This window comes from Artibeus jamaicensis, unplaced genomic scaffold (assembly GCF_021234435.1).
Source record: "Artibeus jamaicensis isolate MK-2021 breed Jamaican fruit bat unplaced genomic scaffold, CSHL_Jam_final contig_465, whole genome shotgun sequence".
Lineage (NCBI taxonomy): Eukaryota > Metazoa > Chordata > Mammalia > Chiroptera > Phyllostomidae > Artibeus > Artibeus jamaicensis.
The window spans coordinates 35,831,770-35,857,307 of record NW_026521843.1 but is presented as its reverse complement, the minus strand read 5'-3'; the positions used below and the strand labels follow the sequence as shown (position 1 = coordinate 35,857,307).

Genomic DNA, 25,538 nt, shown 5'->3' with positions numbered 1-25,538 from the left:
ATAAATACATATCTATCAACAATTGAATCTGAAAAACAAAATAAATAAGCAGAACAGAAACAGAATCATAGATGCTAAGAATGTTTTGATCATTGCCAGATGGGGGGGGGATGCAGTGGATGGGCAAAAAGGGTGAAGACATTAAGAAGTACCCATTGGGCCCTGACTGGTGTGATTCAGTGGACTGAGTGGCAGCCTGTGAACCAAAGGGTCACTCACTGGTCGATTCCCAGTCTAAGGCCAGGTCCCCAGTAAGGGATGCATGAAAGGAAACGACACATTGATGTTTCTCTCTCTTTCTCCCTCCCTTCCTCACTGTCTAAATAAATAAACATTTTTTTAAAAGCAGTACCAATTGGTAATTACAGAATAGTCATGGGAATGTAAAGTGCAACATAGAAAATAGAGTAGCCAAAGAACATGTGTGCATGACTCATGGACAAGGACCAAAGGTGTGGGGATTGCCTGAGGGAGTGGGAGGCTGAGTGGAGGGGGACAAAAGGGGAAAAATTGGGACAAGAGTAATAGCATAATAAAAATATAATTTTAAGAAATAATAAAAATGTTTATCAAAAAAAAGAAACTTGATCTTAATCTCACCAAAATGTCTTCCCCCAAAGGAATACATGCTGATTGTTTTTGTTCTTGCTGTTAAATTTTAGATGCATTTAATTTCTTCTATATTAATTTCCTACTAACTTGGAATTCTTGAAGACCATAGAAAGTCCAGTGTGATTCTACCATACTGAATTCTCAGATACAGTGGTACCTTGGTCTTCATCATTAATTCATTCTGGAACTTGTGATAAGTGCTGAAACCAATGAGTACTGAAGGATCAGCATTTTCTCATGCGGGGCAGCTTGGTGACTCATACAAGTTCTAGCTTGTGTGATGAGTCCTGAGCAAGCACCAAGGGCTAAAACATTTTTTTTCTCCTCAAAATGCAAGGAGTACAGGGTTTGATAAGCTCCGAAGCCAATGAGTACTGAGGAATGACTATACTTCATTTTCGTCCTGTCATCAAGAACTCTCAAATATGTGTCTTATCGATCTCCTTGCTCTAGGCTCACATTTTCTGAGGAGGCTGGGGATGTGATTTGTGCTTATGGGGAGCAGAATACTCACAACAAGGCCAAGTGCTTGGCTTTAGCTCAGATTATCTACAATGAATGTAGCGTGCACAACAAAGCTGTACTTTGCCTGTGTAAACAGGGTCAGATCCATGAGGCCATGCAGTATATACAGCAATTAAAGGACTTTACTTCTGGTAAGTAACAATGCCTACTTACGTGAGTACATTCAAATTCTGGATTTAATTGTTTGATCACCCATGTTAGTGGGCAATATTTTGGCTTTACATTATAAAATCTGTTTTACATATACTGATAAGTACATTTTTTTTGTAATATTCAGGAAAACAGTTAAGCTGAAGCTGATTGACCTTCATGCTTGACATTCAAATACATTATATATTTTCTCAGTACATAAACATTTAATAAACAGGATGGTCCTAAAATATACATTTTTAAAGATAAATTTTGCTGATATACCATGCTACTTAAAGGATTTAAGTCATGTGTAATGTTCTGAATTATGATTTATGCATTTGAAGTGAAGAATTCATGAAATAAAATTCATTTCAAAATTTGAAACACCTAGGTTGCAACTGGGCAGTGATCTGGGAGAATTGTGGACCTTTCAGGGTGACCCTAGTCGAATCATCTGATCTCAGTACAAACCCAGTTCAGCAGTAACGTCAGTGTGCAGGCAGTCCCGGCCCCTCCCCACATCCCGGGCCTTTGCCAGTCCCAGTGTATGGGCTGTGTACCCGAGTTGTAACAAGTTGCAAAATGAGACAAAACATAGCACTTTTAGGTCACATTTTTTTAGGAAAAAAGATATTTTATGGCTGTTGAATCTGATCATTTTCAAACAATAAATTGACTTTTACTTAGGATCTTCTTATTACAGTTACTATGTAACTCTTCATTCACTATGTAACAGCATGCCTGATACTGTTACGATAATAGCTAATAGTTCAGCTTTTTACATGCCTTATCTCACTTAACCCTTATGTTAATTGTGAAGTAGGTTTTATTATAATCCCAAATTTATAGATTAGAGAGGCTAAGGCGCAGAGAGATAAGTAATCTGACTAAATGCATACAATAAAAGAACAATCTGGCATAATAGGAACTACTCAATATTCATTTTATATACACTTTCAAATTATATATTTTATTATCTAAGTATACAGATTCAATTTTTGCATTATTACTTTTCTATAGGTGAGAATTATTTTAGGGTTTAGACATGGAATATAGGTTTTAATTACTCTTGGAACATGATTATTCTGTTTCTGTAAATGTGCATTAAACTTTAACTAAATGTATATTGTAATAATTAAGAAGTAATAACACTCCTATATAATTATAACCTTGATATTCATCTGCAGAATTTTTTAGTATAACATGATAAGATGGAAATAATAAAACCTGAGAAAAACTAAGCTTAAAACATAGAAACACAGTCTGACAAATTACTTTACTAATTTATTTTTAATGAGAAACAACCACAGCTTTCCAAGGCATCATCTTTTCAAGGCCTCAGGAGAAGCTTTATTTCACAGGAGAGATATATTTCACTAATACTTTCTGTTTTCAGAGAAAAGTGTTCTCTTTCAAATTTAGACTATTAATAGGCTTTACATTTACAGTTTTTAAAATTGATTTGAAAGACAGAGAGAGAAACTTCAGTTTGTTTTTCCACTTATTTATGCATTCATTGGTTGATTTTTTAATGTGCCCTGATTAGGGATGGAGCCCACAGCCTCAGAGTGAGACAACACTCTCGCCAGCTTAGCTACCTGGCCAGGGCCTACATTTACCATTTTTTTTTTTTAAAAAGCAGTAAAATCTTAGAAAAGTCTTTTGTTCTGAAAGCATAAATCTAATAGAGTATCTGTTTTAGAAGTAAAGAATTGTTTTGTATTTTCCCTTCTAATAATTTCTAAAATAAAGCCTGAAATGATTTGTTTGTTCCATTTTCCATTATCATGAAGCAAATAAATGTATCTATGTGGAAACTGGGTTGTCCTAGACCTGATATGATGCTCTCAAGCTTTCTGGTCGTAGGTCCCCTTCACACTTTTAAAAAGTATTGGAGCCCTGGCTGGTATGGCTCAGTGCATTGAATGCTGGCCTGCGAACCAAAGGGTCACTGGGTTGATTCCCAGTCAGGGCACATGCCTGGACTGTGGGCCAGGTCCCCAGTAGGGGGTGCACAAGAGGCAACCACATGGTGATGTTTCTGTCTCTCCTTCCCCTCTCTCTAAAAATAAATAAATAAAATCTTTTAAAAAATAAAAAGAAAAAAGTATTGGAGATTCCAAAGAGCTTTTATGTTAGTTATATATGTTGATATTTATCCTGTTAGAAATTAAAACAAAAATTTTAAATATTAATTTATTTGTTTAAAATAATAGTAATAAACCTTTACATGTTATCATAAGTGAAATGTTTTATGAAAATGACTTTCCAACAGTAAATAGTTTCATAAAAAGTGGCATTGTTTTATATTCTTGCAAATCCCTGTAATGTCTGGTTTATTAGAAGATTGCTGGCTTCCCATATTCTTTTTGCTGTAATATAACATGTCTTGTAGCCTTGTAGTCTCTCACATCACTGTACACTTGTGAGAGAATAACAATCAGAAAGTCAAGTAACAAGTTAGTATTTTCATGAAAGTAGTTTTGACCTTATAAACCTGAGACCATGTTTTGAGAACCACTGTTCTAGGTAATTGTGAGTTAAACAAATACCATACTTGGTATATAGGCCCTTATAGTCTTATCAAAACATAATATTCATGAGCTAAATTATGATTAATAACATGTCAAACCAAGGAATAAGAAAATAGATTCTGAAGTGTCATAAGCAGTGGGGGAAGGTCATAGGATATGGTCTGATTAGTCACAGACCATATCTTGCATATAATTGAGTAAATATTGGTTAATCAATCCACAGAGAAGGGGATTCAAATACCAGATTGAATGAAGAGAGATGAGCGAGAAAGGAAATGTTGGAGGCTGGGGTGTGCTGTATAAATAGCTTCACCTTAGTGGGGGATAGTTTGCGTGACCCAAATCATAATTTTCTGTCTCTTCCCCAGGGAATTTTTTAATTGTTTGACTTCATTGATATAGAATTATGTTTTGCTCTTCCTTGTTTCCTCTTCTGCCATTTCTCCCTCTTTGTGCGTGTGCACGTGTGTGTGTACATACACCCATTCAGTGCACATACACACATTTATCGTTTTGGAGAAGCAGTGCTACAGGTTGGAAGGTCACGGACTCTGGGGATCAGATGAACTGTTGTACTTTACACCATGCGTATAAGCTGGGAAGGTAACTTTGCTGAGCCTGTGTCCTCACTTGTAATATGAGAATGATAATATCCCACTTATACTGAATATTACATGCAGTGATTTAATGTGTGTAAGTTCCCACTACAATAAGTATGTGTTTAATAAATATGAGTTACTTTGTATTACCTTTCAAAGTGCAAATTATGTTTATGATAGTTCTTGAAAAGCTCTCAGAAATTATTCTGAAAATTACCTGTGTTGTGGTCTAAGAAGAATATTTTTACTTTAAAAAATGTAGAAAACTAACACAAAGTTTACATTTTAAGAATGTAAGTCATGATTGTAGGTTTAGATTACCTCGGTGGTTAATAATAGATTGTAAACCATATAAAATTGCTTTTTACAGAGTAAAAAATGGTCAAATGTAGGCAACTTCATATGGCTCAACCTCTAGTTGCTTAAATTAGCTATGGCTTCTTAAAATATTCATTTTTGAGTTTCTAAATTGTGGCGGACCCTGGCTAGCAGAGTCCGCCTGTTGTGGCTTACGACGAGAATCAGTACACAGGTGCCAACAACCCTGTGTGGAAAAAGGGAACAGCACGGCCACTCTCTCAAGGGGAGAGGGCCTGTGGTGCCTCGGCCACTCTCTCAAGAGGGGAGCGCCCTGACCCTTATCTAGACGGGCTTTTATTGTTTTCTTGGGGTCTTACATCAAAGAAAGATTTATTATCTATTACATAGAATGTTATTGTCTACATTTTAGGTACAATCAAGGAAATGAAAATAACATGCAGAGGGGAATGGCGATGAGCTGATTAGCTCTGTCCTTGGGAAACTCATACAGGCTTTGGAAGTTACCTTGAAGATAGACAATACACATTTGTTGTTTTAGACCAGGGTGATGGAGTTTTAGCAAGAGCAAGCCATAGCAATCTGTATGCATTTTCTAGGCCTGATTCCCACGGGAAAACTCGGTTGGAGGTCTGGCTCCTGCCCACCACTTCGCTTCTGTAGGTTTTCCATACAGAGCTGAGTCACATTTGCCAGACCAAGACAAGCTGGTCCCCTACACTAAATACTTGATATTTTTTTAAAAATTATTGATGCTCATTTTCTGTGCAAGGCACAGAAAGAAAGATGTTATATTCTCCAGAAGTTTGCCCAAATATGAGCAACAAGATACAGTCAAACATAACATAGAATATGTAGAACCTTAGGAATTGGAGGTTGTCTGCACTTTTAAGATGCAGAAACTAAGATCTAAAAGATTAAGTGACTGATGGGGCACTGATGAGAATTCTGATTTCCTGATTGACAGTCTAATCTTTTTTGTTGTACCGCATTTCTTTTCATGGTAGTTCTTTGATAAATTTCTTTCTGGTGCTGTTTGTAAAATGTAGCTTTTGTTTGGTTTTTGCTATGCTGAGCATGACTTTTGGGGGGTGGGAGTTTGAGGATAAGTGCTATCCATTGAGGGCTTTGGGAGGACTGGAAAACGAAGTGTTGATTAGCAGGTATAAACACTAGCTGGTTTCAGTTTCTAGTGTCATATTAGGATATTGAGACATAGTTTTTCATTTTTGCTTTCAGATGACCTAATGCAGCTAATAAAGTTATGTCCCCACAATGAATTAATTTGGTGTCTCACTAAAGAGTGGAATGGAAAACCACCATTATTATCTTTTGGTCTTGTTATACTTCATCTTTTCTCTGTTGATATGAAAAAAGTTGCCATCAAGCTACTTCAAGAAGTAAATGAAGGTGGGAAAGGTACGTAAAATGTTGTGGGAGGAATGGTAGTGAGTTGTTTAGGGAAAGGCTCAAGATTATTATGTTTGAGTTAATTCAATCTTTTATTTTTAGAGGACCTGGAAATTTTATTTTTTTCTATTTCTTATTGATTATGCTATTACAGTTGTCCTAATTTCCCCCCCTTTTTGCCCTCCACCCAGTGCTCCCCAGTCCCTCTGGCAATCCTTCCCTCTTTGTTTATGTATGTACATGGGTCATGCATATAAATTCTTTGGCAACTCCATTTCATATACTTGCTCTTAACATCCCGCCGCCTATCCTGTAACTACCAATTTGTACTTCTTAATTCCTTCACATTTCCCTCATTCCCCCAGACACCCCTCCCCACTGGCCACCATCACAATGATCTCCATATTATGATTCTGTTTCTGTTCTGCTTATTTGCTTAGTTTGTTTTTTACATTCAGTTGTTGACAGTTACGTATTTATTGTCATTTTAATGTGCATAGTTTGATCTTTTTCTTAAATAAGTCCCTTCAACATTTCATATAATAATGGTTTGGTAATGATGGACTCCTTTAGCTTTACCTTGTCTGGGAAGCATTTTATCTGCCCTTCAATTCTAAATGATAGCTTTGCTGGATAGAATAATCTAGGTTGTAGGTCCTTGCTTTTTATCACTTTGAATACTTCTTGTGGGTCCCTTCTAGCCCACATTCTTCACTTTCTGAGCTCCTTTCCACGTAGCCTTTAATGCATGTTAACCTTAGCAAGCAGGAGATGATTGGAGGAGTGGGGAGTGAGAAATGGTAGAGGGTGAAACTGAAGCCTGAAAAAGTTAATGGAAAAGGTGGAGAAGGAGTGACCGTGAGCTGGATGAAGCACTCCCCATTACATTGAAGGGACCCGGGTACAGGAATCAGCTTTGAAAGTAACTGAGTTGAAGTGGTATTGTTTTCTTTTTTTGAATAGTTGCTACATGTGGATTATCCAGTAGGAATAAATGTCATAGTATAATATTGTGGTTTTTTTCTTAGATGCGATACAACATCTTATGATGAACAATCCATTTTGCTGCCTGGAAAGTTGGCAAGAAGTGGCAAGGATATGTTTACAGCACGGCTTTGACAAATTATGTGATGACATCATGTCCGTTCTTCGATCTCAGGCTGGAGTTACCGAAATTTCTGAAAAGGAAGACACCGTCAACTTAATGGAGCATGTTTTTTGGTAGTTCTGTCTCTTACCCAGTTGAGGGAGCTTCTTCAACATTTTATGTAGTTGGTTGGGCAAACCGATTTTTGAATAACTAACTTATAAATAAATCTAGAGTATGAAGCTCTCAGAAGTAAATCATGATTCTGTTGTTATAGTGACATTTTGATTTTTTTTGAGACATTTATATTATTACTTCTTTTTTCTAAATGGTCATTTCTTATATTGAATCTTGATAAAATCCAAGAATATAACTTTGTATAAAACTCAGTTTAGGTATCGAAGGACATAAGCTAATGTGTAAATAATGCTTGTTTCTGGTCATCTAATTTGAGGGCAGGAACTGAGGAAGGTGTGATTGTGTCCTGTCTATTAGACAGATTTCCCAAATACCAAGTGCCACAAACGTGACTTTTAGCGAGAAAGACAAGATGTCATTTCAACGTCAGACTCACTGGTGAAAACATAGAGTATAATAATTTTTTACTACTAATTTAAAGATGTGCTCCATGGAGTGGTATATATAAATGGCAAGGGTGAGGCTTCTCTAGAAATTGTCTATCTTAGCGTGTTCTTACCTAAAGAGAGGACCAGACAAATTTTGCATAGAAGTAGACCTGAGATATCTGTAGGCACAGAAAATATGTCATAAAAAGTGGTTGTGGATGATTTCAAGTATCTGATTATTTAATTAAAAACCCAATAGTTCTGTGTCATGAACAGGTGTGGTATTCAAAATACTTAATGATCACTATGCCATGGGCACCGGTTAAACAGAGCAGATACCCAACTAATCGGAACAGCTTTCAGCCCTGGTGCCCCACAGGAGCAGCCCAGCTGAATGTTGGCCTTGATCATGAAACATGGTAAAAATGAGACTAAGAGTAAAGAGCATAAGCTTTCCTCTCCTATATTTAAATTGAATGTGTATTTTTTATTTATACTGGAAAAAACAATAACTTGGAATCAGAGAGCCTTGTATTCAAGTTCTGGTACTATCTTTTAATCTTTGTAAGATATGAGCAGTGATATCACCTAAAAGTTTGTCGTGAGCAGTAGTGATATATATGTGTAACATAAGTATATAACATAATGGAGGAACTTAGTAGACGATAACTGTTATTTTTATGTAATAGGTCCCCCAAACACATATTCCTCCGCTTGTTTATCTTTACTAAACCCTGTGTATCTATCTACATATTGACATACCTTATTGCCTATATTAAGCCATCTGTCTACACTAATGTTAGGGGTGCTTGGATTGTCTTTTAAATCCAGGAGAATACTGGCTGAATTCTCAATTTTTCCATATGTTGCTAATACAGTAATAGATAATTGTAATTCCAGTTTAAAAATGTAACATTTCTTAAAGTACATGTAGTTTAAACAGCAGTATATTAACTACAAGGCTTATAATAACTAAAAATATCTTGATTTTTGGCCTTCACATTAACTGTGATTTTTTGAGAAAAGATGAAGGATGGAAAAAAGAAAGAAAGATTATTTCAGTAGCATTGATTCTTTATGTACCAATGGCTTCAGACCTTTTTTTCTTTGAAACTTGTATGATTGATAGAAAGTTATTACATGTCTATTGACAGAACTTGGCAGGGGGAATGTGCCCTTGAAAGCCTGCCGGAGGAAGTAGACGGTAAATCTGGGAAAAGTTTGAAACAGTACCTGCTGTTGCTGTTACTGTTAATTTTGCTTTGGTTTTAAAATGTTTTTCCTCCACTCATGATTATTCCTTCTCTGCTAGCCTTACCTTTGGCAGTTTTCCAAGGCAAGAGAAACTTGTCAAGTGAATATAAATTAGAATGCCTGGAGGTAGAGTTGGGAGAAAGAGCAAGAAAATAAAGTCCAGTGGGGAGAGGAAAAGGGTGGGCTGTGAGCCGTACAGAGTGTGGGCGAGGTCAGCACGTCCCCATCGGCCGCGCTGGGGCAGGTGCAACGGGGCCTACCGCCAGGAGCCTGCGTTCCAGGCCGGCTCTGCCGCCTGGCTTTACGCCCTTTTCCTCACGAGTTTGTTTTGACTAGATAATTCCTCTTGTCATTTACAACTCAAAGGTCAGTAATTCCACAAAAATACATACACTTTCCAGTGCTTTTCGAACTTCTGCCTGAATTTTAAATAGCATGATCAGCATCAGCATCGACAGCACACACTGAACACCTGTCTGTGTGCGGGCGCGTCTATCAAGATTACAACTTCAGTGTGAAGACTCAGCATATTTAAAAAAGTAACAAACAATAATTTTTTAGTATCATTTAATATCTAGTTGATATCAAATTTCACCAACTGCTTAAAAATGCCTTTTTATAGTTGTGTTGTTCCATTTAGGATTTAAACAAAGTACATGTGTTCTTTTTTGTCATTGTGTCTCTGACTCTAGCAGGAGTGACCAACCTTTTTGCGTCTCTGGGCCACACTGGATGAAGAGTTGTCTTCAGCTACACAGTAAATACATTGCAACATGTAATCCCCCCAAAATCTCATGATGTTTTAAGTGAGTTTATGATTTTGTATTGGGCCACATTCACAGCCATCCCTGGGCCTGCGGGTCGCAGGTTGGACCCCCCCCTGAATTCTAGAGTATGCCTCCTCCCCCCCTTTTTTTTTCCCTCCTATGGGATGGCCCGGCTTGGTTGTTACAGGGAATATTTCACACCCTGTTGTTGTCTGATTGTTTCCTATAGTGTTAAGTTGTTCTATTTGCCATATTTCCTATAAATGGAAGTTAGCTCTAACGACTTGACTAAAAATTTAGATTCACCTCTTTTGTCAAGGATACTTTATAGGTGATACCGAGTACTTCACATTTTATCAAATGTTTGGTTGTCTCATCTTGTTGTTTTTTGAGATGAGCCCAAAATCCTCAACATGCTTTTAAAAAGCCCTGCAGAATCAGGGTTCTGGCTGCTTCTACAGACTTGTCTCCTGCCGTACTCCTCACTTTCTTCCAGCCAGACACTGGCCTTCCGTCTGTTCCTCTTGTAAAGGGCTTTACAATACGCTGCTTCTTCTACCGGGGGGTCTCCTCTCTTCTTTTTACCTAGTTAATAATTTCTATTACTTCAGTTCTTAGCTTAGTTAAAATTTCCTTAAGGAAGCTTTGACGACTTCCTTAATTATGCCAGTTTTTCCTTTTATAGGCTGTCTTTTATTGCCTATCACTGTTCATAGTCAAGGACAGTACTTTTTATTGAGGGCGAACACCACACCTTTGGACGGTGTGGGAGAGCTGGGAGAGTTACTGTGTTTTCTTGGGTTGTTGAAAGCAAAGTCCCGGGAACTTGAGTGGCTTTTACCATCAGAACTGTAGATTTGTGTGATTGCTTTCTTATGGTGGTGCTTTTCAACTTTTCATCTCATGGTACATGTAAACTAATTACCAAAATTCTGCAGCACACCCCCCAAAATATATTTTTTGCCAATCTGACAAAAAGGTATAATTTTGATTCATTCACTTTAGATGACTATTGTTTTGTTGGCTATTGTCATTTTTTTTAATATGACAATCTAAGGGAAGAGAGGTCAGTGCCCTAACCAAAGTATGTATTGCATGTTTAAAAAATTTTGCAGCACACTGGTTGAAAATCGCTGCCTTTTGGTATTGTCTGAGAGTTCTGGAGGCTTGGCGTCAGGTTGAGACGTTGGCAGGGTTGGTTACTTTGGAGGACTGGGAGGGAAGAATCCCTTCTAGGCCTCTGCCTCTGTCTGTGGCTTTTAGGTTGCTGTCGTCTCTGTGGCTCTTGGTCATCTTCCCTCTATGGATGTCTGTGTCCAAATTGTGTCTAATAAGTGCCAGTCATATTGGATTAAGGGCCACCTTCATGACCTCATTTTAACTCGTTCACCTCTGTAAAGATCCCGTCTCCAAGTAAGGTCACACTTTCAGTTTTGGGGGTTTGGGGCTATGACATACGGACTTTGGGAGGACACAGCTCAACCCATAACCATTGCTGTTATGTTACCCAAGTCTCACACAGTAAATTTCAGTAAGTGATTGAGTGAATAAATGCCTAGGCTGGACCTGGTAACTTCCATATTTAATGCTGATATTGTGAATTAATTTAACTCTTGCTTTATTTGTTTGTAAATTTTGTTGGTATATAAATATACATATACATAATAATACATTCTGAAAAATACATGGGTTATAACTGTACAGCTCAATAATTTTTCACAAAGTGTACAGTGGCCCCTCGGTAGTTGTCCGGAACTTGTGATGAGTGCCAAAATCAACAAGTACCAAGTGATGTAGCATTTTCTCATGCGGGGCAATGCCATGACTCCTACGGGTTCCAGCAAATGCAACGAATCCTGAGCAAGTGCCAAGTGCTGAAACGTTTTTCTCATCAAAATGAGATGAGTATCAGGTTTGACGAGATCTGAAGCTGACGAGATCTGAAGCTGACGAGCACTGAGGTGTGACTGACTGTACATTTGTGTAACCAGCTCCCAGGAGAGGAAACAAAACGCTCCTGGAACCCTAGACACCCCTTTCCAGTCCCTGTTCCTCCTCCCAAAGATATCCCGACTTCTCATCCCATTTGCCAGATTCTGAATTTCATAAAAGTGAAATCATAATGTATTTATTTTTGTGTGTTTGCTTCTTTTGCTCTTTATTACTTTGTGAGATTCTTCCATGTTGTGCATAGTTGTTCATTCTCATCACTACTTTTCACTTCATTGTTTAAGATACCACAGTTCTACAGTTGATGGACATTGAAGTTGTTACCGGTGGGGCTAATACACACTCCACAAACAGTCTTGTACATAAACATACGTGTGCATTTCTGTTGGACTCCTGCGCTTTTTTAGGTTGCATACTGATATACTGAATATTAGGTCATACTAGTAGCTATACTTTTAAGGGTCAGCACTACATTAACGTTTGATCTGTAACATTATTCTCCTCTGACAGCCGCAATGAAGAAAGCTATATAAATTCTGCACTGGGTTAGAAATAGCCAACATTAGTCATATTTTTCTAAACCCATGACTTTTTAAAAAAATATTTTTGAGCAGTTTCAGGTTCACAGAAATACTGAGCAGAAGAAATGGAGGTTTCTTGTGTACCTACTTCCTCGCCTGTGCACAGCGTCCTCCATCGTCAACATCGCCCACCAGAGTGGTACACTTGTTACAACTGATGAACCTACAGCGACACATCATTGTCACCCAAAGCCCATAGTTAACATGAGGGCTCACTCTTGGTGTGCATTCTGTGGGTTTGGATACATTCATAATGAATGACGTGTCCACCAGCATAGCATGAGATGCAAGGTTTCACTGCCCTAAAAAATCCCCTGGGCTGGACTGACTTATCCCCCCATGACTTTTTTTCACTTTTTAGGGGCCACCTCTTTGCCTGCCATGTATGAAGAGAACAAATATTTTTAAAATACTCTCTGTGCTCCAGATACTGTGTTAGCTATTTCAATATTCCTATTAAATCCTTGCAACAATTTTATGAAAGATATTATTATCCCCATTTTTACAGGTGAAGACAAGGCAGTTCAGAAAGTAAAGAAACATGCTGAAGATCACACTGCAAGGGCCGTGGAGAACTAAGGTTCTCTGCCCTCTAGTTAGGTGTTCTTTCCGTCATACCAGTGGGAGAGAGGAAAATGTTCCTTCCCGAGTCTGAAAGACTGAACTGTGCTAGTTACATTTTTGTTTAATTATTGTTGTCAAGCATTTATCAAAATTAATTTCTATTAATTCATTTGAAAAGGTTTGGAAATTTTCTGAAATAGAAATTTAATCCAATGAAAAGTTTGGTTAACATTTAGGACTTTTTCTAAATCTTGGATTAATTTAGAAATAACCATTATATTCAGTCACTTTTTTAACCTTAACATATGAAAATGTTACTTTTTGGTTGCCTTTATTCTGTTAGATTGCTAAAACAAGTTAAAAATCAGAGTACAGGTGTCATTTTTTAAAACTTTTTTTCCATTTCATGGAAAGATCGTAAATTTCTTCCATTCCTTTTTGGGAAAAACAACATTATAACAAAGTTAAACCAGTATAGCACTTTTTGAGCATATAAAGTTGTCAGTTTGCTAGTAATTATAATTTATTACATTTTTGAATAAAAATAGATATATAGTAAACATATTATCATTTATGTAGCCATTTCCTTTTGCTTCCTTTTTTATTGTCAACTATCTACAAGTACCCTCCATATCTTGGGAATCTGTGTTGATGTCTCCTTGATGTTTTTTTCTTAGACTTCAAATAAAAAGTCATTTTCAAGGCCTGGCACCACTGTAAGTGAGTGAGATGTTTCACACTCAGGCATTGGGGGATTTAGGGAGTTTTTTGAAGGTCAACTGTGGGGAGTTGACGGACTAAGAATTACCCTATCAGAAGCTGGGAATGTACATATGATGTGGGCAGTCGATTTTCAGGGTACGGTGTAGGCCACATTTACAGATCAAACTTGATCTATTGGCTATCCATTTGAAACCTCTTTCCTAAACTAAGGAGTCCAGATTTAATTTTTTAAATCAGATTACTTCTGTTAACTTTATTGAAGGTTTTGAGTGGATAAAGCAAGTAAAGAGCTGCCATGTATTCTCATTCAGAAGGTGCTTTAGAATGCCTAGCTTACTGATGCCCTGGTAATAGAAGGCAGGACTCTACAACAACAAAAAAATAGTTATTATACATTTTTCTAGTCCAGAATAGAGATCATTTTGATTTATAATACACAGGAACTGGAAAGTAGCACCGATACAATATGTGTGTAGAAAGAGAAGATACGTGCTTCTTAAGTAATTTTGACATCTTTATTTCTCATACTAAAGGGTTAATCTAGCAGTGTCCTTCCTTAACTCTATTTCCATGAAGACGGGAAAGAAGCAATATTACAGTTTTCAAAAAGAGGCCACTAAGATACATTTGGAAGAGTTTCCTAAATGGATCCTTGTTTCTATTCAGTGAGCTCTTTGGTGGGAATTCCACCGTGGCTCTGGGGCCGCCGTTATCACGCTGTATTCTTAAACTGCTTGCAGGAATATTGCCTCGAAGCCTCCTCAGTCCTGCACTGAGTGAAACTGCCCTCAAGCTCCATGTATATTGACCACTAAGGCCACTGAGAAGGATTCTATTACAGTCTGTTATCTTGTTTTCTTGGGTCAGATCATATGATACTATTACAAACAGCACCAGCTTTAGTTGCAAATATGCTTAACATGAAGTGCATGTCACTCTCAAACTCTTCGATTGTACACAGATTGAGATGTCTAATAACAAATCCCCATCCATTTCCTTTTGAAACGCTTTTCCTGCCTCACACACGCTTACACAGTTTGAAAGCACAGAATCAATGTGAGAATGTACATTTTGGAAGCAGTCCCCACCAATGCCATCTCAAGATCTCGGCCAAGTTGCTTAAAGATCTAGGGATTTATGGGCTAACAATTATGGGTTTTTAATTGTAGACTCTTGACGGATGCAAAGAGCACACAGTCTGAGTGAAAAGTCAGCATGCTATTTTTCCCAGCTTCTATTAGGTGAGCACTTGTATTGGTAAGTTCCTGGACCCCACCCAGAAACAGGGTTTTGCTGATTCTAGGAACAATAATGACACAGACGCTGGCCCATCACCCCCTTTCACCATAGCCCCCCAAGTCCTTTTCTGGGGTCTCCCCATGATCATGCCTGTCTTAGGTCATTCTGCCATTGGGGAATCTTACCCATCATTGGCTAACCGATCAAGCATTGAGGGCCAGTTATGGATGAAGTAAAAGGAACAGAAGCGGTGCTCCTGCCAGGGAGATAAGCTTTGTCCTTTAATGTCCTTTAGTGTCCTTTAGAAGGTCACTCACTCAGCCTTAGCCATGGGGGTGTTACAGCTTCTGAAACCAGGCAGGGTGGCTCCCAACACAATAATGAGGGTGGGAAAGGGATTGGCAATGAGACATCAGTGGTTAGTTAAAATAGAAGCATAGGTAAGCACAAAGGCATCCTTGGGTTAGGCTTTGCTAGAATGTGGTATAATTTCACTCAGCAGATGGCGGTAGAGATGCCAGCAAAATCTTCACCTCTGCTTCAGCAAATTAAATTGTTTTTATGGGGAAGAAGTGAGGTGGCTTTTATTGTTGCTAGTCATATTTTGAAAAATAGCATTCTGTCGGCAAGCTTGGATAATTTAAGAACTATTCCTTTTTTCTAATTTTAAAAATTGTGGTAAAATAAACATAAAATTTATCATCTTAACTATTTGGAGTGTACAGTGTAGTGATACTAAATACGTTCGTAATGTGCTACCATTACCACCATTCATCTCTATAACACTTTTAACCTGATAAAAATAAAACTCTTAGACCCATTAAAAATAACTCTTCATTCTCCCCTCTCCCCAAGCCCCTGGCAACCATCATCCTACTCTCTGTCTCTATGATTGTGACTAAGTACCTCATATAAATGGACCTAAGTATTTGTCTTTTGGAGACTGGCTGGTTGTGGTGGGCACAGTAGGGGGCCCTTTTCCTTCTTTTCTTGGCTTTTGGCTGGAATGTCATCTGAGACCAGCCTTTCCCCCCCCCCTTTTTTTTATAAAAGTCTGCATATTGCTGGTTCCAAGGAATATAAAGGACAAAAAAGCTCAGAAAAGGAAAGAATTTGTCTGGGGCAGACTTACTGCACACCCAGGTCCCTCTCCCTTCTGTGGGGATGCAGCAAGTCCCCTGCATCCCTAAACGTTACTTCTTTAACAATTCTGTCCTCAAGCCTTTTGGTTGTTTATGTCACAAAATTATATCTTTAAATACTGTGTGGCTAAAATCATAAACTAATCATTCTTTTAAATGCATTAGTCTCTTATATAGAAAACAAAATTTACAAACCTATTATAATACCAGCTTTTACACTAATAATTTTTTTAAATGTGTTAGTTTCTTAAATCATGTAGATAACAAAACCACTGTTATAAACAAAACTAGTGGAGTTATAAACCACTGTTACAATATTAGCTGTAACGATTGCCTATGTGTTTACCTTTATCGAGATCTTTGTTTCTCTGTGTGGCTTCGAGTCACTGCGGTCCTGTGTTCTCCCATTTCACGCTGCAGGACTCCCTGGGGCACTGTCTTTTCAGGGCAGGTCTAGTGGTAATGAACTCCCTCGGGTTTTGTTTATCCGGGAATGTCTACATTTCTCCCTGACTCCTGAAGAATAATTTTGCCAGATGTAGGATTCTTGGTTGACAGTTTTTTTTTCTTTTAGCACATTGAACAACAGTATTGCCTTCTGGCCTCCAAAGTTTGTAATGAAAAATCTGCTGACACCCTTATTGAAGATTTTCTCTATACAATGAGTTGCTTCTCTTTGGCTGCTTTCAAGAGTCTCTGTTTTTGTCTTTCAAAAGATTGATGATAACCTATCTCAAGCTCTCTTTGAGTTGATCTTGAAATTTCTTGAGCTTCTTGGAAATTTATTTCATGTCCTAAATCAAATTTGGGAAGCTTTCATCCATTATTCCTTAAAATATTCTCTCTCTCCCTCTGGAGTCCGCACAGTGTCCGTGTTGCCTCACTTGGTGGTGTCCCACAGGCCCCTTAGCTTCTGTTAGCTTGTCTTCAATTTCTTCTGTTGCTTAGGCTCAATAACTTCCTTGTCCTTCCTTCAAGATTGATGATTTTTTTCTTCGTTGCTGAACTGTGCTTTGAATCTGTCTAGTCAATTTTTCCCTTTGTTATTGAACTCTTCAGCTTCAGAATTTTGTTTTGGTTTCTTTTTAGATTCTTCTACTCTATTGATATTGCCATTTGGTTCAGACATAATTTTCTTGACTTTTCCCATGTCTTCCTGTAGTTCTTAGAGCATCTTTAAGACAGTTATTTTAAAGTATTTGCCTAGTGGATTTGCTATCAGTTCTTTTCCAGGGACAGTTTCTGTTGATCCACCGCCCCCCCCCCCACTTTTGGGACATACTTTCTTATTTCTTTATATGCTTTGTAATTTATTGTTGAAAGCTGGACATTTGAACATAATAATGTGGTAACTCTGGAAATTAGATCCCCCTGTTCTTTGGGCTTTGCTGTTTTTGTTTTGTTTCGTTTTGATTGCTGTAGGCTCTCTCTGCACTGGCGGTCCGCCAGAGGTGTAAACTTAAAGTCTTCTCCAGTGTTTCTGAGTCTGCACCTTCCCCTGGGTGTGTATGATGCCGTTCTGATTTTCCTTGTATATGAAGTTGTTTTTGAATGCCCTACTCTTTTATGCCTGCCTCCCAAAAGGGGGGAAATGAAGGGGAAAAGGGGTACTGGCTGGTTTTTAAAATCCTCTGGAAGTCCCTTCAGCTGGAAGGGGAGGGGTTTGCAAAAATGAAGGGAGGTGCAACAGCAGCGGCCAACTGAGATCCTTCGTTGGCATCTCTTGAGATCAGGAGCAGCAGTCAACGATCAGAGCACAGATCCCCTGTATCTGAGAGATGGGGTCCTTTTTGCCCTCCCAGGCTCCTGCAATCTGTGTTCCAGGAATAGGTGCACGCCTGCCTGCCATGAGGCAGGGAGTGTGGGACGGGTAGCTGCTACTGTATAAGAGCAGCTGAAATGAACTGCAGTGTACTGTCCAAGACTTCCGCTGGAAGTTGAAGGCATTCTGCAGACTCCCGCGTTCCAAAATAGTTATATCAGACACATTCTGCCAGTGCAGTTGTTTTCTCAGTGGATAGACAGATTCCTGGTGCCTTCTCCTCCTCCATCTTCCCAGAACACTCCTTGAGGACCATTCTTAGAGGACTTGTGTTCTTAAGGTGGCTCTTTACAGAAAAAAGTGATATTCTACATGAAAATGTTTTAAAATTCTAGCACTTTTTCTCTTTGAGCTTTTCAGTTGAAGCAGGAATGAGGGTAGGGTGAGTTGGGGCCTGGAGATGAGGGCTTTGTTTTCCAGATCTTTCAAAGGCTGTATTGTCGTAGGGTCCAGCCCCGCCACGCAGAGATCCCACGCTGTCCTGTGCTTGGGCAGGCCCTCATGGCTTGGCTGACTTCTGTTTGTGCCATTCCAGGTTGAAGCACAGGCTGGCTGTGACGTTAATGCTTATACCATAATTTTAGCTTTGAAAAATGTTGACTTGCCCAGTCTGTTCTTCAGAAAAGAAATATATACACAAAAATATGCCGGCTGGTCAATTTACTGCCAGATTGTGGGGAGTCTGTTCTCCTAAGATCATTGACAAACCAATTGAAGAGGATACCTGGTCATTCTGCTTACACAGTGTTCAATCCTTGATTCAAAGTGGGGAGATGAGACCATTACGGAGTTGGAAGCAAGAGACATCTCTTGGTGCCTCTGAACAAGACCCAGACCCAGAAAGAATTTAGAGATTCCCTTATTATTTTACAACTCAGCCTTCCTGCTCATACCTTTTTCAGGGGGCCCATGAGCCAAGGGCACGCTTGTTTTCAGCTCAGAGCTGGGGTTTCACTTGGCTTTGTTCCTCTGCTTTCATCAAAAACAAGTCACTGAGCCTGTTGGTCAAGCAGCTTGTAATTTCTCCAGGCCAGTCAAGTGTCAAGAGGAGGAGAAACGACAATGCCTGAGTCTTCTGAAGAGGTAAATATGTTTAGGAGGGCATGGAATTATTCCTAAGTCCAGGTTTCAGTCTCAGCACTATCACTGTTTTGGACCAGGTGATTCTTTGTTGTGTGAGGCTGCTCTGTGTCCTGATGGACGTGTACCTGCATTGTGGCCTCTCTCCACTAGAGGCCAGTAGTGCTCCCTGTCCCACCCCAACCAGCTGTGACCTGCGGAATGTCTCCAAGCCTTCCTTGTGAGATGGTTGAAAACCACCATATTTCCTAGTGAGTATAAAAACTCTACCAATCCACAGTTAAACATAACAATTACTAGCTGGTTCTCCTGCAAAGAGGGTCAAATATAGCGAAATAAGTGAATGTACCTCTTTGGTTTCTTTCTCCCACATAAATTGTTATTTCCATGCAGATCCAGAGAGTGTCCTGAGGTAAGTGCAAGGAGACAAACAAATAAAATAGGAGTTACCTTACTTTCAATTCATAAGCAAGAAATCTAAATATCTCAAGAATTCTTGGCAAGAAAGAAGTAGCTAATGCGCTCAGATTTCTCTCGGAGGCAGAAGCACGTAACCCCCCCCCCCACACACACACACACACGTGGCCTGCCTCCGGCCCAGTTCTGCAGAATCTCCCTCTGCCCCTCCTCCCTGGGGGCACAGTGGCTTCTCTGTTCCTGGGAACCACGCAGCCTCAGGTTTAACCTTTCTTCTTCTCAACTTTTGATCCCTCCCTCCCTCTTCAGTTAGAAGCCCAATCAGGATGTGGAAATACCTGCTTTGCAGAGTGGAAACCAAGGCAAGCGCCCTTGCTGGCCTGTAGATAGTGACTTGTTACTGGACAGGAGCGCCATTTGCCACACGGGATGGTGAAGTTGGCTCTAAATCCTGGGAAAGCACTGTAGACGGGAGGTGGGGCGAGAGGGCAGGACCGGCAGAGGGAGAGGTTAAGTTCTAATGATCCCAACAAGGGACTGACCACAGGAAAGCTCTGAAGCTGGGATGGGCCCTTGGAGGTGTCACCATGCGGGGCAGGAGGGCCAGCCTTTATTCTCGCACTGCTGTGGGTGAGGCACCAGGTGGGGGCTGAGTGACCTGGGCGGGGTAGCTGCCTTTAGCCCAGGCACTCGCCAAACAGGACTGGCAGCTGAGGGTCCTCTTTCAGCAGCATTCCCGCAACATAGGGGAGTAAACCCTTCAGTCAGGAAAGGGGCTCTGGGGGGCGCATCACTGCGTTCACCCCAGCAGCTTTCCCTGTCTCCTACTCACGTTTGAAATGTGCCCTTGCCCTTTACTTGTTCATGTACACAAGAAGCATTTTCCCTTCTTAAGGAACATATTTCCTGTACCCTCGTTCCATCTGGCCCTTGCCACCCTAGTACACAGAGTTGTTTGTTCTGAAATTTATTCTTTCCTCCCTCCGATTTCCCTCTCTTCTCACTCCGCCCCTTCACCTCTCATCAGGCAGATTCACCTGTTTTCAGTTTGAGCTGTGTGACAGGTGTGACAGCCAGCCTAGATGGCAAGCTAAATGCCAGCTGGTGTCTTCCTTCAGCGGTCGCTTATTCCGCCTCTGCCCTCTGTCCACGCCTTTTGCATGAATTCCCAGGGCAGCGGTGCAGTGGCAGAGGCTGGTCTGGAGCCTGGGGTAGCTCAGCTCCCGGTTTGTGGGACTCGGATCACGCATGGTCTGTCTTCTTGATTAGCTCTCTAAAGCGGGGGGTGGGGGACACTGGACTAAGTGACCCCAACATCTCTTTTAACTCCAACATTCAACTTTTTGATTTGAAGGGTTTTCACAAAACTAAATTGGGAACAAAAAGGGGTAGCAGGTGCCCCATTTAGTTTTTAGTGCCCCTGGCTCTCCCACATAGAATATTTGAGCCTTCTTTCCCAAGTAAATGCAAAATATGAGATTAGTTATGGCACAGTCTGCCATGTTTGGGGAGTGAAGGTCAAGAACCCCCGGAATGTTGTGAAAACCAGTCTGAATTGGACCAGGACTCTCTGAGCTGCCATCTGGCAGCTGCCCTTGGCCTCTGCCTGGGAGGCTCTCCAGTGAGGTAAGTGATATGAATCAAGACCTGCCTTGAGCCCTGGCTGCTGTGGTTCAGTTCCAGCCAGGGTTGTGTTCCAGCATGTGAACCAAAAAATTGCCTGTTTGATTCCCAGTCAGGGCACATGCCTGGGTTGCAGGCCAGGTCCACAGTGCGGGGCGTGTGAGAGGCAACCAATCTGTTTCTCTCCCTCTCTTTCTCCTTCCCTTCTCCTCTCTCAAAAAATAAACAAATAAAATCTTTAAAAAAAAATAAAAAAAGACTTGCACTGAGCTGAATTTGAAAGGCTCAGGAGAGCCGCTCCATGGCTCCTGCTGGCCTCCCTCCCGTGTTCTCCTTCTAAATGGATTTAGCCGTCACTGTTGGTATTCTCTGTAGCACTTGCCTTTTTTTTTTTCTGCATAAGACCAGCCAGAGTAAGCCCTGGCCTCTGAAAGGAACTCAGCCTCCAGCACACCTGGTAAAGACCCTTCAAACTGTCCCTTTTTTCCAGGCTGGTTGTGTCATTAGGTAATGACAGACCGTGATAAATGAGCTGCATAAATACACACAGAGGGAGAGAAGGAGCTAGTGGAAAAGTGAACCTGGCTGTTCTGGGCGCCGGGCTGAGGCTATTTGCATAGTAGCTCAGGTGTGGTTACTTATTTATGAGGCACATTCCCTCTGAGGTGTGGAAAATAGGCTAGCTGCGAACCTGATCCCTGCCCTGCCCACGGTTGGGAGTCAGAGCCCCCACCCCACCCCTCCCTCCCTCGTGCTCACGTTCGTTCCCTGAGCTCTGCCTTGTCTTCCCTTCTCGTTGCCCCATGAGGCCCTGGAGGGCAGGGGCTGGGTGTGGTCACCATTGTTTCTCTGACCCCAGCATCTCACCTGGCACGCAGCAGGCCTCCGGTAAATAAATGTGTAACAAATGGCATTTGGCAGTGAAGCTTGCAGCTACCTGGAGGTTGTAGGGAGGTAAATACACAAAAGAGGAGGAGAGGCGGTGGATCTTTCAAACTAAACACCCACCCTGAAGCTAGAGGAGGAGTAATGTTAGAGGCCGAGGGACAGAGGAGCACCCCTTGAAGAAGGGATCAGCTGTGGACCTACTGCAGGAGAAAATCCCAGACAAACTTGACCTTCTTTCAAGTGCATGGTGTGACTCCTCAAGAAGAAGAGAAAAAAAAAAAAAAAAACAAACAACCTCTCACAACCAACCCTCCTCCAAAAAAACCCCCACCTACCCCAAACAGCAATTCCTCCAGACTCCGAGTGGTGCCCTAGTTAAACAGCAGGAAGAACAAAGAGGCGATTTAAGCATCTTGAAACTGAAATAGCTATTGCCAAACACCACAGGATCAGCAGAATCTTTAGATTCCTGAGAATGCAGAACCTCTGAGGCCTCTGTTTTCTTCCATCCTGATGTCAGATTGCTGGCAGCCCGCGCTGCGCGGCTTTGTCAGAATGTGCAGCTAGGCCACTGCTTCTAGGAAGAAGCAGGGAGGAAGGAAGGTCAAGCTCGCCTTGCTTGGAAGTTGGAAGTTTGACGTTGAAGATAACCTCACCAGCGTTGGACACTGGATTCTCGGCTCCCAGTAATGAATGAGGACAAAGTGGGACCTTTCAGCTAATCAGCCATACATGTGCCCGCCTCTGAGCTTACCAGCCAGGGGCCTGATAGGAAAACAGAATGTATCCCAGGTGGTTCAAATAGAAAGACGTTAATAAAGGGATTCACGGAGGTGCAGGCAGGGTTAAGGGAACAAGTATGGAATGTTGAAGTGCCCACAGACTTACATTAGCAGGGAGCCATTCCCTCCCTGGGGCTAAAGGGCAAAGGGAGGAAGGAGACCTTGGTGCCTGAGCCAGCGGGTGCTGGAGCCGTGGAGGAAGGGCCCCTGGGGACAGGGTGTCGAAGCCAGGGGCCAGCCAGCGCGGCTGCCCAGGAGGGTGCTCTCCCCAGGGGCCAGCCTCCTGGGGCTGAGAACACGAACGAGGAGGTAAGTCAAATGGAGAACAACCAGTACCCTGAAACTAACCCCATGACCATATATATTCCAAACACTTCCTATAGCTTCTTATATGTTGCCTCATTTAATTCTCAAAATTGCTGTAAAGCAGGCTAAGCCAGGGCCTCTTCAGAGTCCTGGGGGCTTGTGGGGGTAGCGTACACACATGTCCAATGGCGTATTCAGGCTGACACGCCGAGAGGAGGAGACAGGTCTTCACGAGCTTGGGGCCCAAGGGAAGTCACTGGCACAGTGACTGTGGCACTTTGTCCACTTTCTTCTGCCTTCATAATTTCTGCATGTTTGTGCATTTGACCCTGAATGTTTTCCAACAGTGGGAAGGTTGTCTTCTGCTCAACAGGAAGTCCTTGGGGGACAAAATCCCGTGGGATGTGGTGGGCAGTGGTAGTGTTAAGCAGGCTGGTTCCTTGGTTCCATCACTGAGAAAGGCAGGCAAAAAGGCCAGCAGCCAGAGGGCCCAGGAGCAGGCCTGGCTGGGGGTGGAGGGGCGCTTGGCCTGGCCTCGCTGGCTCCGCGTCTCTGGCTCCTCTGAGGTCCCAACCTCCTCCTGGTCATTCAGCTTCCCTATCTGGGGGGGTAGGGTGGGGAGGTGCGGTGGGGAGCAGTTCTGTCTGGCTCGAGTGCAAGCTGGAGTGAGTGACCCTCCTGCAACTCAGGCCAGCAGACACTGACTTTGGGTCTATTTTATTGCAAGGCAATCCAGGCAAGGGCAGACATTTGATCTGAAGGGCAAGGTCTTATCACCAAATAAATATTTTATCATTGGAGGCCCCAGCGAGCTGAGGCATGGACAGGGCTCCAGTGCACGCCCAAGCCCGCCGCTCCCTCTCAGGTGTCCACTGCCCAGGGAAGTGGGGGAGGGCCTGTGCTGGGGATGGGGTCCCTCACATGCCTGCCACTGCCGTGCTGAGTCAGCCAGCTAGATCACCTCTCGGCACCTTAGTTCTCTCAGCTGCGAAGTGGAAATGATTTCCCAGCCCATCGCTAGTGCCCTTTCTTATTGCAAAGATCAAATTCAATAACACATGAAAGCATTTTGGAAGGCAGACAATGATACACCAAATGTACCAATTATTAATACCAACCATGTATTTCTCTTTTTTCCAGAAAATATCCTTCAAGAAGCTTAAACCATTCTTGAGCTATTTTTATGCATTTATTAATTTAACACATTTATTAAGCACCTGCCATGTGCCAGGGGCTTGTTTTCTGCCTTATGGACTGGCAGGGCTCTTTGTCCCTTGCGTGTTCTTCTCCGTTCACCTGTCCTGCCCTTTGGAGGTTTTATTCTAACCTCTGCTCTGTGGGGTTGGCAGGAAGCAAACCAGGAAGTCAAATGCTGTCAGGGTGGATGAGGAATGTGTGTACTGGCTGAAATACAGCCACTGCCCCAGCTCATTACCTTTAGGCTTATTGCTGGTCTATGATTTTTGCCTAAGGAGCTGCGGGCTGTGTCTGGATAGGGAGCTGAGTGGCCCTGCAGGGAACCACGGCAACCACACCAGCACGTTCATGTCAGGTCGTGCCTTAAAGCTCATCAGCTGTGGGCTCAGTGGAAAAGAAACCCTTTCCCATTCTGTGAGCTGCAGAAAGGGGGAGAGAGGCGGGTGAGTGGACGCAGCTCAGGCAGGGTGCTAGCAGCAGGACTGCCTGCATCAGAGGGGGCGTCTCACTTTCAGTGGGACCCCTTCTTGCTGGCAGCAGGGGAGGCCAGGCCCTAGCCTGGAGAAAGGCACAAACACTTGGCCTGGATTATCAGATACTGGGATGTCCTCTCAAGACCAGAGCCTCAGAGCAAGAAGCACAGGAGGAGTAGAGGGACTCCCACGTGGCTGCACCCTTGGGGATCCTGGACATCCCGAAGGGGACCTGCCTCAGTGGGTCCTAGATAAACCAGACCCTGACCCCATGTCCTGGACCCATTGTAACACACTGACCCTCCTATAGCATTCATTTCCTACTGGGATGTGGTGGTGGGCACCAGCTCTCATGCAGAAGTAAATTGTCTGCAAGGCATCACTAAATAGCCACAAAAGAGTGTCCCTGCTGACGTAGGAAAAAAATGTGCGACAGGGCCCCACAAACTTGGTGGCTCCTGGTACTTTCAAAATATGCTCCACTGCAAGGGTCCCAGGGAAGGAAGTGCTGGGAAGGGGTGGCAGGCGGAAGCAAAGGCCACCCACCACCTTCCGTGGCTGCAGGAATCAGCAGGGCCTCAAATACTTGGTAGTAGGGTTTACCTGCTAGGAACGTGGGCTGCTGCATCTCTCTCCTTTTACCCTATTTCTTGTCACCCCCAAACCAACATCTTTGAACAAATCCAGCCTCTTCATTTGCCTCATCGACCTGCAGGTAGGCCCGGAGGTTGAGGAGGGGCCGTGTCCAGCCGTGAAGGTGGGGCGGAGCTGGATGGCAAAGTTGATGACGAGGACATGACAGCCTCCTCCTGTCACTGTCACTAGTTAATAGGGGCCATGATGATGATGGCTGACAGCGCTTCAGGGCACTTATCTTATTTTAGCTTCTCTTTGCAGAGGTGCTTTAGGATTTTATTAACCACCCCCGCCCCTGGAGCTCTGGTGAG

The 25,538-nt window shown here is 42.0% G+C and overlaps 1 protein-coding gene across 6 annotated transcripts in view; it reads left to right on the top strand.

The window, feature by feature from the left end:
* The window catches only part of CLHC1 (clathrin heavy chain linker domain containing 1), a 31,903-nt gene extending 24,444 nt beyond the window's left edge, over nucleotides 1–7,459 (top strand). For all 6 annotated transcript variants that reach the window (XM_037125771.2, XM_037125769.2, XM_037125774.2 and 3 more), the window contains 3 exons: nucleotides 1,066–1,268; nucleotides 5,960–6,139; nucleotides 7,159–7,459. In XM_037125771.2, coding sequence (XP_036981666.2) covers nucleotides 1,066–1,268; nucleotides 5,960–6,139; nucleotides 7,159–7,355 — 580 coding nt within the window. In that variant the 3' untranslated portion in view covers nucleotides 7,356–7,459. The remainder of the gene's footprint in view (nucleotides 1–1,065; nucleotides 1,269–5,959; nucleotides 6,140–7,158) is intronic.
* The last annotated feature ends 18,079 nt before the right edge of the window (nucleotides 7,460–25,538 follow it).